The 14,566-nt window shown below is 27.9% G+C and overlaps 3 protein-coding genes across 3 annotated transcripts; 1 reads left to right on the forward strand and 2 right to left on the reverse strand.

Annotated features, from left to right (window-relative positions):
* Positions 1 to 413: 413 nt before the first annotated feature.
* Positions 414 to 3,992, forward strand: LOC130678665 (cystathionine gamma-lyase). The gene is made up of 8 exons (XM_057486030.1): positions 414 to 588; positions 1,598 to 1,748; positions 2,141 to 2,428; positions 2,549 to 2,683; positions 2,745 to 2,880; positions 3,155 to 3,307; positions 3,384 to 3,549; positions 3,664 to 3,992. The coding sequence occupies exons 2-8, from the start codon at positions 1,608 to 1,610 to the stop codon at positions 3,809 to 3,811; spliced, it is 1,167 nt and encodes a 388-aa protein (XP_057342013.1). The 5' UTR covers positions 414 to 588; positions 1,598 to 1,607; the 3' UTR covers positions 3,812 to 3,992.
* Positions 3,750 to 8,603, reverse strand: LOC130678666 (solute carrier family 35 member E2A-like). Its single transcript, XM_057486031.1, has 6 exons — positions 8,161 to 8,603; positions 7,828 to 8,097; positions 6,699 to 6,950; positions 6,270 to 6,456; positions 5,999 to 6,202; positions 3,750 to 5,937 (listed from the first exon to the last, which is right to left on the reverse strand). Exons 2-6 carry the CDS (start codon positions 8,093 to 8,095, stop codon positions 5,745 to 5,747), a joined length of 1,104 nt encoding a protein of 367 aa, XP_057342014.1. The 5' UTR covers positions 8,096 to 8,097; positions 8,161 to 8,603; the 3' UTR covers positions 3,750 to 5,744.
* Positions 8,604 to 10,139: 1,536 nt separating this feature from the next.
* On the reverse strand, positions 10,140 to 14,364 carry LOC130663042 (27 kDa hemolymph protein-like). Its single transcript, XM_057462084.1, has 4 exons — positions 13,754 to 14,364; positions 11,350 to 11,826; positions 11,093 to 11,258; positions 10,140 to 10,589 (listed from the first exon to the last, which is right to left on the reverse strand). Exons 1-4 carry the CDS (start codon positions 13,791 to 13,793, stop codon positions 10,340 to 10,342), a joined length of 933 nt encoding a protein of 310 aa, XP_057318067.1. The 5' UTR covers positions 13,794 to 14,364; the 3' UTR covers positions 10,140 to 10,339.
* Positions 14,365 to 14,566: the final 202 nt, after the last annotated feature.

A 14,566-nucleotide genomic window follows, 5' to 3' on the forward strand; every position in this document is an offset into this window, starting at 1 on the left:
AATCAACTAAAATAAGACTGATTTGTTAAATTAAAGTCAACTTTTTTCCATCAACTTGTTACCAATAAAAAGTTAACAATTTGTTATGTTTTTGGTAACCAAAAACACATTGTGATTTGTTAACAAAAAGTTGAAAAATGTCAACATTAAGTTATGAAAATGTCAATAAATAGTTAACAATTTGTTACCAAAAAGTTATCTTTTTGAGACAGAAAAAAGTTAACATTTTGCTGGACATTAGTAGTGATATTTGTTGATAAAAATTTGCCTTTTTACATCTCAATATAAATGTTAACATTTTTTTTGTTAACTTTTTCGATACGAAAAAGTTAACATTTGGCCACTTGGGTTGTGTGAGTAGCGAGTGTAGTATATTTAGTGTTGGCACAAGTGACATGTGTTAATGCGTATTGGTTGATCATCAACATCGTAATCATGAAACTCGCTGGTTCTTTATTTGCTCGGCCCAAGACTCCGAGCAAGCCATTGCTGAGTTGCCGTTTAAGCCGGTGAGGTCTTGGATTCAAAGCTGCCTGCTGCTTGCTGTCTTGGCTCTAATTGTCATTACTTTTGTAATCAATAAAAACAGTAAGTACTTTCGCTTATAATTACATTCGTTTTCCATAATTATTTACTGACAGTAAATTTAAATTTTTAAATTTCAATTTTTTGGTAAATTTTCGGCGAGTATCAGATGTCATGAGATGATGTAATAATTTGCTAAATATCATTTGTCAATTATCTGTTATATTTTTTTTGACGTCTATTTAAAACTCCAAGATGTTTGCCACGTAAAAAATTCATGATACTAAAATTAGCCAAGTAATTTTGAATTTTTTTAAACACGATAAATTAAAAAAAAAATATTTCAAAAAATTGCACCTCTAGATTTTTTAATTTTCTACACGTGTATATTTTTTATTTATTTTTTTTTTTAATTAGAAAATTGTTAATTGTTTGTTAACTTTAAGATGATAAAAATTAAAAAAAAAATTAATTCTTGAATTTTTTAAAAAACGATAAATTAAAAAAAAAATATTTCAAAAAATTGCACCTCTAGATTTTTTAATTTTCTACATGTGAATATTTTTTATTTATTTTTTTTTTTAATTAGAAAATTGTTAATTGTTTGTTAACTTTGAGATGATAAAAATTTTTAAAAAATTAATTCTTGGATTTTTTAAAAAACGATAAATTAAAAAAAAAGTATTTCAAAAAATTGCACTTATAGTATTTTTAATTTTCTACATGTGCATTTTTTCAGTTTATTTTTTTCTTCAAATTTAATTGTTCAAAATAAAATCCTAAAATTTTTGTCTGCTAACTTCAGGATCATATTTAATTATTGGAGACCGTGATTTTAATTTAAAAATTTTCTAAAATTATAATTACGTCGTCCAACTCGTTTATAATTTATTCCGTGCTCATTTTCTCTAATTACTAAATACCTCGCATATTAATATATATATTTTGCTCAAAACTTTATCAAGATTTATACTGAGGAAAGAATTGCCCGATAAATTAACTCAAGGATAAATCAATTTATTAATAATAACTTCAATTACTTTTCCTCATACACTCATCGTTTTTCTTACAGATAAATAAAAATGCCGACTAATACCGAAGAAGGTTTCGCAACAAAAGCAATTCACGCTGGACAAGATCCACTGCAGTGGAATTATTGTCCCGTTGTTGGACCACTGGTCATGTCAACGACTTTCCGCCAAGACGGTCCTGCTGAACACCGCGTAGGTTCCTAATTACTTAATCTTAATTAAATGACAGCAAGTGTTAACTCATAACAGATAACAGACCAATTGTTTGTCTGATAAAAAAAATTTGATAAATTTCTCAACTCAAATAAGAATAATAATTTGCTAATAATATATTATATTACAGCAGTAAATTTTTAAACCGATAGATAAATATTTGATAAGATTTAAAACATAAATTATTTGACAACGAACTAAAAAAATTGAGTTAAAAATAATAAAGTTCCTGGGTGCTACTAAATCATATTAATAAACCGGTCAATTTATATTTATTAACTCTTGACGTGATAAAAATATATAATAGACTAATTCAATGATATTTATTTATCAATAACTAAAGTAGCTGATGATGATGAATAAATTAACAGGGGTTCGAGTACGGGAGAAGTGGAAACCCGACCCGTAATATGCTGGAGACAACTCTAGCAGCGATAGAGAACGGCAAGCATGGGCTGACATTCGCATCAGGACTCGGTGCGACAACTGCACTGGCAGCTTTACTAGAATCTGGGGACCACATCGTCTGTGTCGACGACGTCTACGGAGGCACCAGCCGTTATTTTAGGACTTGTCTCTCAAAAAATAAGATCGACATCTCGTTCGCTGACGGCAACAACATCAAGAACTTTACCAACGCCATCAAGAACAACACCAAAGTACGTTACCATGTTTTTTTTTTGTCAGGGTATCCAGTAGCCAGCGGTCAGCGGTCAGAAACCTGAGATCCAGGCTCCACTCGGATCACAAATATTTATTATTATTATTGCGATTTGCAGATGGTCTGGATCGAATCACCAACGAACCCATTGCTGAAGCTCATTGATATCCGGGCTATTGTTGACGCTGTGAAAGCCGTCAGATCTGACATAATTGTTGTTGTTGATAACAGTTTCCTAACATGTTATTTCCAAGTAAGTTCACTTATTTTATTTGCCTTAAGATATCTATTGCGTCATTTTATTTATTTTTTAGAGACCATTAGAACTCGGTGCCGACGCCGTTATTTACTCGATAACAAAGTACATGAACGGTCACTCTGATGTTGTCATGGGCGCAGTTATTGTGCGGAGCGATGAACTCGAGAAAAGATTGCGCTTTATTCAAAATGGTTAATTACTTTTTTTTATTCTATTAGTCATTGTTTTATTACGCGGCTATTTAAACATTTTTTTAATGATAACTGATAAGCAGACTGTCTTAAAAATACTAGAATAATTAAATAAAAATAATATTTTATTATTATAATTTTAAAATAAAGTAAGAGACCCAGTACCTGATCAGGAACTAGTCCTCGATCACTCATATCTACTAAATATATCTATACAAATTGATGAATTGATCGGGTACTAGGTCTCTTATCTTACAATTTTTTTAATTTTTAGCACTTGGAATTGTACCATCACCATTCGATTGTTCTCAAGTAAGTCGAAGTTTGAAGACCCTTGAAGTCAGGATGAAGCAGCATATGAAGAATGGACTAGCTGTTGGTAAATTTCTTGAAGCGCATCCTCATGTCACTCGAGTTTTTCATCCACGTAAGAAATATTATTTATTATTTATGATTTATTTAAAATTAAATATTTATTTATTTATTTGTTTAATGATCAATAGTTTTACCATCACATCCACAACATGAATTGTCTAAGAAACAAATGTCAGGACACAGCGGCATGGTATCATTTTATGTAGACGGCGACTCAAGTAAATTTTTAAAAGCATTGAAAATATTCGTCGTCGCAGAATCGCTCGGTGGATATGAGTCTCTGGCTGAATTACCGTAAGTTTATTGACGAGTGTCATAATATATATGTATATATATATGTATTACTTATTTATAATCACTTGACCTAATTAAACTCATTTTGTTATCTATTTTATTGGCTGTAATTAGATCAACAATGACACACGCCTCGTTGACCCAAGAAGCGAGAGACGAATTGGGTATCAACGATAAGCTGATTCGTCTGTCAGTTGGAATTGAGACTGAGAGCGACTTGATCGCTGACTTGGACCAAGCACTGAAAGCCAGTCAATTATGAAAATATAAATTTTTATCAGTTTCCGTGTCCCAAACTCATATATTTAATATTTCTGTCTGCATCACATTCATTCCAATAGTTATCACTTTTTTAAAAAAATATTGTTTTATCTATGACTTTAATTTGTTTAACGATTGGCGGTATCAGCAAAGATAAATTTATCAAAAATTTTAATTTAAAGATCTAGGATTTTTGAATATTTAAATAAAGATAACGAACAAGATAAATTTATATTAATTTTAATCATTGAAAAAATATATACTCAGTTACCTAAATCTTTTAAAATAATATTTTATCATCATCACAATAAATTATATAAATATTTAAAGATTTTAATAGTAAAATTGTTGTTTATTTTTTACTCCTTATCTATTCAAAGCAGTCATATTATGGAGAGAAAAATTATGGCAACTGTTCTTTGTACGTTTATTAAATATCAACCCATGACTTTATGGTAATCATTACTTGGATTTATAATTCCCATAACTTATGGTAAAAGTTAATAAATTTCTGGTGATGATGTCCATAATTTATGGTAATGATTATAGGAATCATCACTATAATCTCATGATCCTGAAGTTTGCAGACTATTAAGAATTTTTGATTTTTTTTTCAACAACTTGAAAAAAAAAAAAGAAAAAAAAATGCACATGTAGAAAATTAAAAAAACTGTAAGTGCAATTTTTTAAAATATTTTTTTTTTAATAATTTATCGATTTAAAAAATATCTAAAAATAATCAGAAGTCTGCTAATTTCAGTATTATATAATATTATGGTAATTTTTACTGTAAGTTATGGGAATTATTACCAAAATTTTATAGAAATTATTCCAATATCGTATAGATATGAATTATTACCATAATTTGTATGGGTGAAATTTTTATAATTGATATTTACACAGTAATAAGGATTTCTTGGCACAAAAAATTTTTACTGTATTTTTATGGTTGATAAATTGAAAACAAAAATTATCTTGGGTCTAGAAAAATTTTTTTTTGGAGCAAAAAAAAATTTTTTGAGGCGAGGAAAAAAATAAAAGAAAATTAGGGGTGTGCGAATATTCGAATTTACGAATTATTCATCTCGAATCGAATCGAATTATTCGAATCATTCAAATAGTTCGAATTTTTCGAATAATCTGAATTCAAACCAAATAATAAACTAACTATTAAATTAAAGAAGAATTCGTATTCGTCGTAATTATCGACATTTTTAACTTCTCGCTAAGAAAATTGTAAATTTCCTAAAATTTGGGAAGTTATTGCTTTCGGACCGATTTTCGAAAATCGAATTTCAAAGACATCTTGCAGACTGTCTGACATGAAAAATTTGAAAAAAATTTTGTCGTGTAGCATGTTTTATTTAATTTATGTAGAATTTTCGAATCAACATACGAAATTTACCTTTTCATTTCAGATATGACCGGATGACACTTTTTTTAACAATAAAATTTTTATTATTTGAGTAATGAGTTCTATGAAAAAAAATATTCAAATTGAGCCAAATACACCCGAACAAAACAACTTTTTCATCGAAATCGATTAATTTAAGAGCACAAGACAATTATTTGAACTATTCGAATTATTCGAACTAGTCGAATATTCGATTCGATTCGAATGATATTCGCACACCCCTAAAGAAAATGTTTGTCTTCAATTCATAGTGCAAAATATTTCTTGCGTCAAGAAATCTATTTTTTCTGTGTAAAAAAAAAAAAACCGGTTACCATACAACATGGGAAGCATTCTTACAATATATTGTAATTGTTACCGTAAATTTCTCTCCATGTAATGACATTTCCGTCTGTCATCGTTGATATTTATAAAATAATAATTAAATAAAAACAATGATCTTTAATAAAAATTATACTTTATTGCATCTGACCTAAACTAAAATTAATTAAGTAAACATTTAATAATTTCCAAGTCGGAGTCAGTGTAGATTTATTTTAGAGTTGAACCGTAGTTTGTTTATTTTAGCTCTGTCGTACTCTTGTGCGCGGTTGTACAACAACACACCCGCAATTACTGTACACGTACCTAGAGCAGACAAACCTGTGACCGGATTATCGAATAATATCACAGATAACCATATGAGAAATGCTCTTTTTGCTGTATTGGCAACACTAAAACATTTATTATTATTATAAATAATAATTAATATTCAGTAATAATAATAATAATTACCTGTGTGTAACTGGACTGATATAATCCATCAGTACATAGGCGGTAATACTTTGAAAATGGAAGAACACGCCGTTCAATAAAAATGACATTAAAAGTTTTGTACTAAAGGAATGTTGCAATGTATATAAATCGACAAATAATAATGTCACTGGTATTTGTACGACGATTGATGCGAGACTCGTATAAAACTGCAGCTCTGCTGGTCTAAATATAATATTTTGTAAATTTAAATCCAAGTTAATTATTGATGATTAGGAAAAATAATACTTACGTATATTTAAAACTGTCACCGCTAATTAACATTTTCGAATATACATTTTGCAGACATTCAGTGAGATTTGTGGCCATCGCTGCGATAAAACCTTTGAAGTCGAAACTTAGTTCGTTTACTGAACAAAGTGCTAGGCCACCCATTACTGGTATCAATGATAAATTAACATAAAATCCTGTGCGTTCACCTGTAAATTATTTTTATCATGTAGAGCAGAAGTAGCATTTGTGGCCACTGCTCCATTTTTGGGCTTGAGGCTGTTTTTTGACCTATCGATAAGCCACCAAAATGCTGATGACAATCAGAAATTTACATCGAAAAAACGTCTGCTTAAAAGACTTGTGACGACAAAAAGTGAATCGCAAATGATTGTCGTAAGTCATCATCTAAAGGATTTTTTAATTAAAATGACTATAAGTGTACAATTACCTAATAAATATCTGCTAATAAGAACAGTAAATAACGGAGCTGAACTTTTAATAGTTTCAGTAAAACTGACAGCAACATAATTGAGGGCTACCAGCCCAAGTAAGACTGTAGTGAAACGCGTGCAGCCGACCAATATCATGTGCCTGTAAAATCCAGGTGGTTTCACCAGCCGCGGGCTTGTTTTGTACATCCCACATGGGAAATACATCTGGATGAACCCACATATCGCTGTCGTTATCATCTGAAACGCCCCTGCATTAAAATCAATAATTAATTAATAATTTACAGGAAATAAATAAATTCGAGCGATTAATTAAGGGCCAGGTTTTCAAACCGGGTTTATTTTTAATCCGGGATTTAATTATTATTGCTGGTTTATAGATACACTAGCAACATTAATTAAAACCCGGTTTAAAAAACTGGCCATAAATATCTCAGTACACAGAAAAAAATCTCGACTGAAGTTAAATATTTTTGAGCTAAGAAAATTTTATTGAAAACCTCAATTTTCTCATAAAATAAATCTCCTCTGACCAAGACAAATTCCCTTGCGTCAAAAATCTTTACTTGGTACTCGAAAACGCTTATCTTCAAAAATATTTTCCTGACTCAAGATTTTGACTCTTTTTTTTTGTGTAGGGTAGAGGTACCGTTTTTGGCCACTTTAGACCCAGTTTTGGACGTTTGAAAAATTCAAATAAAAAAATTTGTAAAAGACCCAATCACACAATCAATTTTTTAAATATGTATGAAGATACTTCTCTCCTGCTATTAAAATGAAAATATTATTTCACTTTTTCATTAATTAAAATAAAGGATTGAAGGTCCAAAAGTGGAGCAGTGGCCACAAATGGTACCTCTACCTTATATAAAACATTTAGATTAAAATTAACGCGTTGGATTGTGACCATTTAAAATGTAGTTCACTTTAATTTAGATTTTTTATTTTTCACACGTTTTAATCTACGCATGTATGATCATTGCTATGAGTATGGTCTCTTTTGTTGGATGACCGGAAGCATAAAATTATTTAACTTTTTTATGAACAAGTGTTTTCACCAGGACTATGTTCAGATGATTTTCATCTCTGTATATATTTTGTATGCTGGTAAATAAATAAATAAATTACCTAAGATTGTTGGGTCGCCTTCCATGTAAGACAAAATATATTTATTAAGAAATAACGTGCACCCACTAAATATATACCATAGTCCTAAAAATAATAACGCACGTGGATGTGACAGTCCCCCTTTGGATTCGCTTGTTAATAAAACGCATTCTTCACTAGATTTATTATCTGTGTATTTTCCACGATTTTCATAAACAAAACCCGCTGGGATTTTATTATTTTCCTCAATCTGATTCGTATAATTTGGTCTTGCCGGTTTCGGCTCCATTTCTACGGAAATTTAAATTTGTTCTCATAAATGAATTAAATTTATAAGTAAAATTTAAAACTTACCTTTGAATATTTTTATTTATCACTAAATTACTGCTGACTCACAACTCAAAAGTTACGTTTTAATTTAAATAAATAAAAATTGGCGGGTTTTATGATTTTGTGTGATTGTTAAATAAATAAATAAATAAATAATATGTGAATATTGCTTTGATAAATATAAATGTTTCATTTGATTTCATGGACAGTGAACTCTTTATTGTCTAGACGAATAGTGACAGCACGTAACAGTAAATTTGATAAATTTTTTTCTATCATCACGAGTTATTATGATTATTATTATATTTGTTTATGTTTATTGTAAAAATTATTAAAAAATTATTTATTATCAATTCACTGGATTTACGTCATCTTATCTTTAGTTTTTGTTTATTTTATTATTTATTTTCTTTACATTCTGATGACTACTTTTGATCTTGCAAAGGTTATGCATTATTGTATATATCTATACACATATACATATGTATATATATATATATATATATAAATTTAAACCTATACATACGTATATTTAAAAGTATTGTATTAATTTTTTTTATTAATTATTGTCCTTGAAAAATATGAAACTAGTTTGCAAAAAAAGAAAAAAAATCATGATACTGAAGTTAGCTGACGTCTAATAATTTTTGGATTTTTTTTCTTAATGGTAAATTATAAAAACAAAATTTTTGAAAAAATTGCACCGGTAGTTTTTTGAATTTTCTACATGTGCATATTTTTGGTTTATTTTTTTGGAATTGATTTGTTGAAAAACAAAAATTCAAAAATTTTTAAATGTCTGCTATCTTCAGGATCATCTGCTAACTTTAGAATCATAAAAAATCATGATACTGAAGTTAGCAGACGTCTAATAATTTTTGGATTTTTTTTTAGACGATAAACCAGAAGAAAAAAAATATTTGAAAAAATTGCACCTGTAGTTTTTAAAATTTTCTACATGTGCATGTTTTTATTTTTTTTTTTCTTCAAATTTAATTGTTCAAAAAAAAATCCAAAAATTTTGAATTGTCTGCTAACTTCAGGATCATAAAAAATCATGATATTGAAGTTAGCAAACGTCAAATAATTTTTTGAATTTAAAAAAAATGATAAATTATAAAAAAAAAAATATTTAAAAAAATTGCACTTGTAGATTTTTTTATTTTCTACATGTGCATTTTCTTAGTTTTTTTTTTTTTTTGCAATTGATTTGGTGAAAAAAAAATCCAAAAATTGTTGATTGTCTGCTAACTTCTGGATCATAAAAAATCTCAGATTTTTAAATTCAAAAAAGTTAATGATTTTAATAAAAATAAATTTGAATTTATCGTTACTGATAAAATTAGTAAGGTAGTTTTTGAACTGAAAATTTTTTAAAATTAATTACTAACGAGCAACCTACAGTCAGTAGATGACTGCCCAAATATTACTGTCAAATTTATAACACATGATTTGAATTTAATTGTTTATTAAAATCTTTACTCTAAAATTAACTCTTATTCTTTTTTTTATTTCTATTATTCAAATTTGATGATTTGTATAATCATGGGATTCTTGAAAAAAAATTTACACATAGTCATATTTTTTTTTATTAGTCGTCTAATATATTTTTTTTCACTCATACCAAATTAATTTTTTTAATTTTTATTATCACAGAAGCCAGCACAGATTAAATTTTTGTATTTTCTCTTAACTAGGGGAGGGGGGGGGGGCAAATGGGGTACCCCCAAAAGTAAGGTAGTTTTTGAACTGAAAATCGTTCAAAATTAATAACTAATAATATATAATTAAACTTATTAATAATTGATTAATGCTAATTAATAAATAAAAATCATTAATTATTTTTCATATATTTTTATTTATTATATTAATTGTTATTTTCCAGTGCTTCATATATTTATATTTATAATAGTGCCAACATCATATATCTATCTATCTATATATCAATATATTAATAACATATACCAATATAAAAATACAAAACACGACAAGTAACAACTAAATTTAAAAACTCCAAGTTAACATTTATTTGATATGTGTACAATTATTAATTTCTCCACAACATTCGACCTGATCACGTATCAAAAAAACAACAGCTTAAAATAAACCATTAAATTTATTAACAACACAATTAAAGTGTAATTTGTCTGAATTAATGAACAAAATAATAATAATTATATTAATAAAAATTACAAATTGAAATTTAGGCCAGCGCAAGTGCTGCGGTGATGAATACCAGCGAATAAAAACTGCTAGCACTGATGGGAGAACTGTTGCGCCCATGCAATTTTGGATTTTCTTCAACTAGAGCAGCAGATCGTCCGCTCAAAAGATTTTCACAAGGAGTCACACGTTTTACAAAAGTAAATAATGCGTCGGCAATATTTCCAGGTGTTGGGTCGGTACATTTTTCTAACTCCGTGACAACGCATCCCCTCAGTTTCTCCATGTCGCTAAAAAAAATCATTTATTAATTTATTTTATTCAAGGGCATTCTCAGACACTGCCCCCAATTTATCAATTAATTAAAAAAAAATTAAAACCTTAATTGAAAAAGGGAGAACGTGGTCGTAATTTCACCTTGATATAGAATTTAAAAAAAATTACTTGCAGTTGTCATCAATCAGGAGTTAAATTAAATTTTTTTAATAAATTTTGCTCTAGAAAATTTTTAAATTCGAATTATAAAATTGACATGAAGATTTTACTGAAATTTATTTCAAAAATTTCGTTCAGCTCCCGATTGACATCAACTGCAAGTAATTTTTTTTTAAACCTGTATCTTAGTGAAATGACGACCACGTTCTCCCTTCAATTAAAGTTTTAATTTCTTTTTAATCAATTAACAAAATTTGGCTACGGTCATAATTGAAAGCCATTGAAATTTAAAAAAAAATGGGGGATACTGAGCATGGCCTTAAATTATAAGCTCCCAGATATTAAAATAAATATTAACCTGCATTCCTTAACTCCAAATAACAATTTAGGTAAACTTTCAAGACTAGGTGTCGAGTTCTCAGCTTCGCTTGTTGGTAAATATCCACCGTAAGTTGAATTCATACACTGCTGAAGACCTTCTTGTTGTGATTTAAAGCATTCCGGACCACCAGCGGCAATAAATACTGCAATAAAACCCGATGATAATCAATAACAAGTATGAAAAAATGATAAATAACTGATAATTATCATTAGACAAAAATAAAAAACACTTACGAGCAATACGATCTCCTTCTTTGTGACAAATAAAATTGAGAAGTGAATCAGTGACATTTAACGCTATTTTAACAGTATCACGTTCTTGGGTTTCAAGGCAGGGTTCCACGGTCGATGTAAAATCGGTGATACATTTTTTCAATGTCGGCTTTTTCATACAGTACTTTTTGAATACAATATCAAGGTCCCCTGTCGGCTTGGCCTTCTCGATCTCATCCTGCAGCTCCGTCATATTAACGAGTCCTTTGATGCAGTTTTGTATCTCATCGTTGGCTTTCAGCACTTTGTCATAAACATCCGGGCCACCATTTTTTTCGCATTTATTTTTAAACTGGTTTTTTACGTTTTCAACCTGTCCGAGTGCCGTCTCGTTCAAGGAATCAAGATCTGCGCCCGCGAAACCTCCCGGCAGTAAGTTCGCTCCCGGCAGTAAGTTCGTCAACAGAAGCTGACTCATTACCACATTACTGGATACTCCTGAAATATCAATATATTTATTTTTTCATTCATAAATCCATAGTTTTTTTTTTTATTTTAATTTTTTTCATATATTTATTTATTACACGGAAAAAACTAATTTCGTCCTGATAACAAAAGACGGGATAACGAAAGATTTTGTTATAATGACAAAAATAATTAGCTTACGGTAACAAATGAATTTGTATCGTAATTAATAAGTCATTTTGTTATGAGAACACATGATGTTTATTATAATAATATCGTCGCATTTTAAAGCCGGCATTTAATTTGCTATCATAAGTAATCTTAGCTTATGATTACAAAAATTTCTGTTAATGCTACAAATTCATTCTGCCCCTAGTGGAAATTTTTCGGGATTTTTTCTGAAAAACTCTGAAAAAGTCTTTAGAACTTTGAAAAAGGATTTAGAACTTTAGAACTGGGTTTTTCAGAGAAAATTCTAAAAAATTTCTACCAGGGGTTACTTTAACAAATCAGTTTCTTTGTTGGAACACGACAGTTTTGTTACAGTTACAAACCATTGCTTGTAAACGAATGCTTCATTATCCGTATATTAGGGCAGAATTTTGTTACCGTAAGTTATCTTATCTTGTGGTAAAAAAAAATTTTTTTCGTGTATGTATCACTAGCTCTTGGTTTTTTTCCTCCATTTTAAATCCACTGACGATTAAAAACTTACAGTGAATAAACGAGAGATTTTATTTTTTTAAAGATAATTTTTATTTTTTAAAATGATCATCAATAAAGTATGCAACTGAACTCGAAAAATAAGTAAATAAATATACATATTTAATTTTAAATAACAGATTAAGATGTTACATCATTTAAATACGTAACATATAAGGCTTCTATTTATGTTTTTTTTTATCTATGTAATGCAATTATTTTAAAATATATCATACATCTGTAATACAATTTTATGATAAATTTAATTTAAATTTTGAAAGAAAAATTTATTTGGAGTAAAATAAATAAATTTGCAGTAAAGGGATAAAGAAAATGTTTTAATATAAAAGTTATTTAAAAATGTTTATTATCTTAATTAATATACTAGTGATAGTGGATAATTACTGATGAATCAGTTGATTAATTACTCAATTGTATGAACAGGTGTTCAAATTATGGAATTATCGCTTCTGTTTTAAGTAAATAAATCATTAGATCTTAATAATTGTATGAGATAAATTAATTAATTATTATAATTACTCACATATTTTATTTTTGAAATTTTAATTACTCAGATTTTTTAACAATTGAAATTTCAATTAATTAAATACTCATTGATAAAATAATTAATTTTTTGAATCTGGTAATCAATGAAATGACAAAAAATTGTGATCAAAATTTTTTAAACAGAATATTAATGATTGCAATTATTAAATTTTTTTTTTTTTAATAAAACTCCAATTACTTAAATTTTTTAGTCATCAAAATTAAAAAATTTAATCAAATACTCATTAATAAAATAATTAAATTTTTGAATCCGGTAATCAATGAAATTACACAAAATTGTAATCAAAACATTAAAAAAAAAAAAGTAATTATTATTATAAGTCAGAATTAAAAAATATAAAAAACAAAGTAATTAATTATTTTTAATCAAAATTAAAAGCAAAACGATCCACTTAAGTTATTAATTTTTTAAAATCAAAATTAATACAAAATGATCCACTTAAGTAATTAATTTTTTAAAATCAAAATTAATAGCAAAACGATAAATTAAAAAGTAATTAATTTTTAAAATCAAAATTAAAAGCAAAACGATCCACTTAAGTTATTAATTTTTTAAAATCAAAATTAATACAAAACGATCCACTTAATTAATTAATTATTTTACATTAAAATTAAAAGCAAGTCGATACATTTAAATAAATAAATAGCTGATAAAAAAAAAAATTGAATAAAAAGTAATCTTTGTACTCACCAAAGCAGATAAATAAAACGATTGCAATTGTACGAGACATTTTACTCCAAATTTTTACCAAAAAAAATCCCACGTATATTTAAAATATATATCTATATATGTATACGTTTACGTTTAACCTGCAGGACTGTCCACGTCTCAATTTAAAAAGGTAAACCCAGCAGCCTCGGAAAAGCGATCAATTACTTGTCATTTACCTCAATTACATAAATACTAATTGAAATAGTACTTATTTTACAATTTTTCACAAACGGGATTTTTCGCAAACAAATGACTTACACCAGACAGTTTATTGTTTTATTTATTTACAAAATAAAACAAATATCGATTGATTTTCTATTTTACAATTTAGTTTAAAAAAAATTCGAATATTTAATTAATCAAATGACGCGGCAAAATAATCACTCCATTTACTTGTGGATTGAATGAAGGACGAGTGATGCTGATGTACATATGATGCCCGATTATATTAATATATATCTATATCTACGTCTATACCTAGTATTATAGTACAGGTATGACAAGTAGGTAAAACTACAGGTCAACAAAACGCTGAGTAAAACTGAACTTAACAGTCAGGAGTCCACGTGAATACTGACCAAAGTCGCCAGCTAACATTCGTTATTATCATTTTCATTCTATACATATATATGTATATATTCATATATATGTCTTTAACTTTGTAACCTCGGACTATGAGTAAGACATGCAGCTCATACTAATTTTTACCCCGACACGACTGATATATTATTAAATTTAGCAAAACTTGTCTTGCTTCCATATTTGAACTTTAAACAAATCAATAAATCCTTT

Source organism: Microplitis mediator, chromosome 2, assembly GCF_029852145.1.
Source record: "Microplitis mediator isolate UGA2020A chromosome 2, iyMicMedi2.1, whole genome shotgun sequence".
Lineage (NCBI taxonomy): Eukaryota > Metazoa > Arthropoda > Insecta > Hymenoptera > Braconidae > Microplitis > Microplitis mediator.

What these genes read in the sequence shown, in the direction of transcription:
- LOC130678665 (XM_057486030.1), top strand. Translation starts at nt 1,608, where the DNA reads ATGCCGACTAATACCGAAGAAGGTTTCGCAACAAAAGCAATTCACGCT. An exon ending in ACGGTCCTGCTGAACACCGC is followed by an intron (nt 1,749 to 2,140) that starts GTAGGTTCCTAA and finishes ATAAATTAACAG; the next exon opens with GGGTTCGAGTACGGGAGAAG. An exon ending in ATTGCGCTTTATTCAAAATG is followed by an intron (nt 2,881 to 3,154) that starts GTTAATTACTTT and finishes TTTAATTTTTAG; the next exon opens with CACTTGGAATTGTACCATCA.
- LOC130678666 (XM_057486031.1), bottom strand. Translation starts at nt 8,095, where the DNA reads ATGGAGCCGAAACCGGCAAGACCAAATTATACGAATCAGATTGAGGAA. An exon ending in TATTAGCAGATATTTATTAG is followed by an intron (nt 6,457 to 6,698) that starts GTAATTGTACAC and finishes AATAATTTACAG; the next exon opens with GTGAACGCACAGGATTTTAT. An exon ending in GGTGACAGTTTTAAATATAC is followed by an intron (nt 6,203 to 6,269) that starts GTAAGTATTATT and finishes TATTATATTTAG; the next exon opens with ACCAGCAGAGCTGCAGTTTT.
- LOC130663042 (XM_057462084.1), bottom strand. Translation starts at nt 13,793, where the DNA reads ATGTCTCGTACAATTGCAATCGTTTTATTTATCTGCTTTG. An exon ending in CGTTTTATTTATCTGCTTTG is followed by an intron (nt 11,827 to 13,753) that starts GTGAGTACAAAG and finishes TTGATATTTCAG; the next exon opens with GAGTATCCAGTAATGTGGTA. An exon ending in TTTGGAGTTAAGGAATGCAG is followed by an intron (nt 10,590 to 11,092) that starts GTTAATATTTAT and finishes GATTTTTTTTAG; the next exon opens with CGACATGGAGAAACTGAGGG.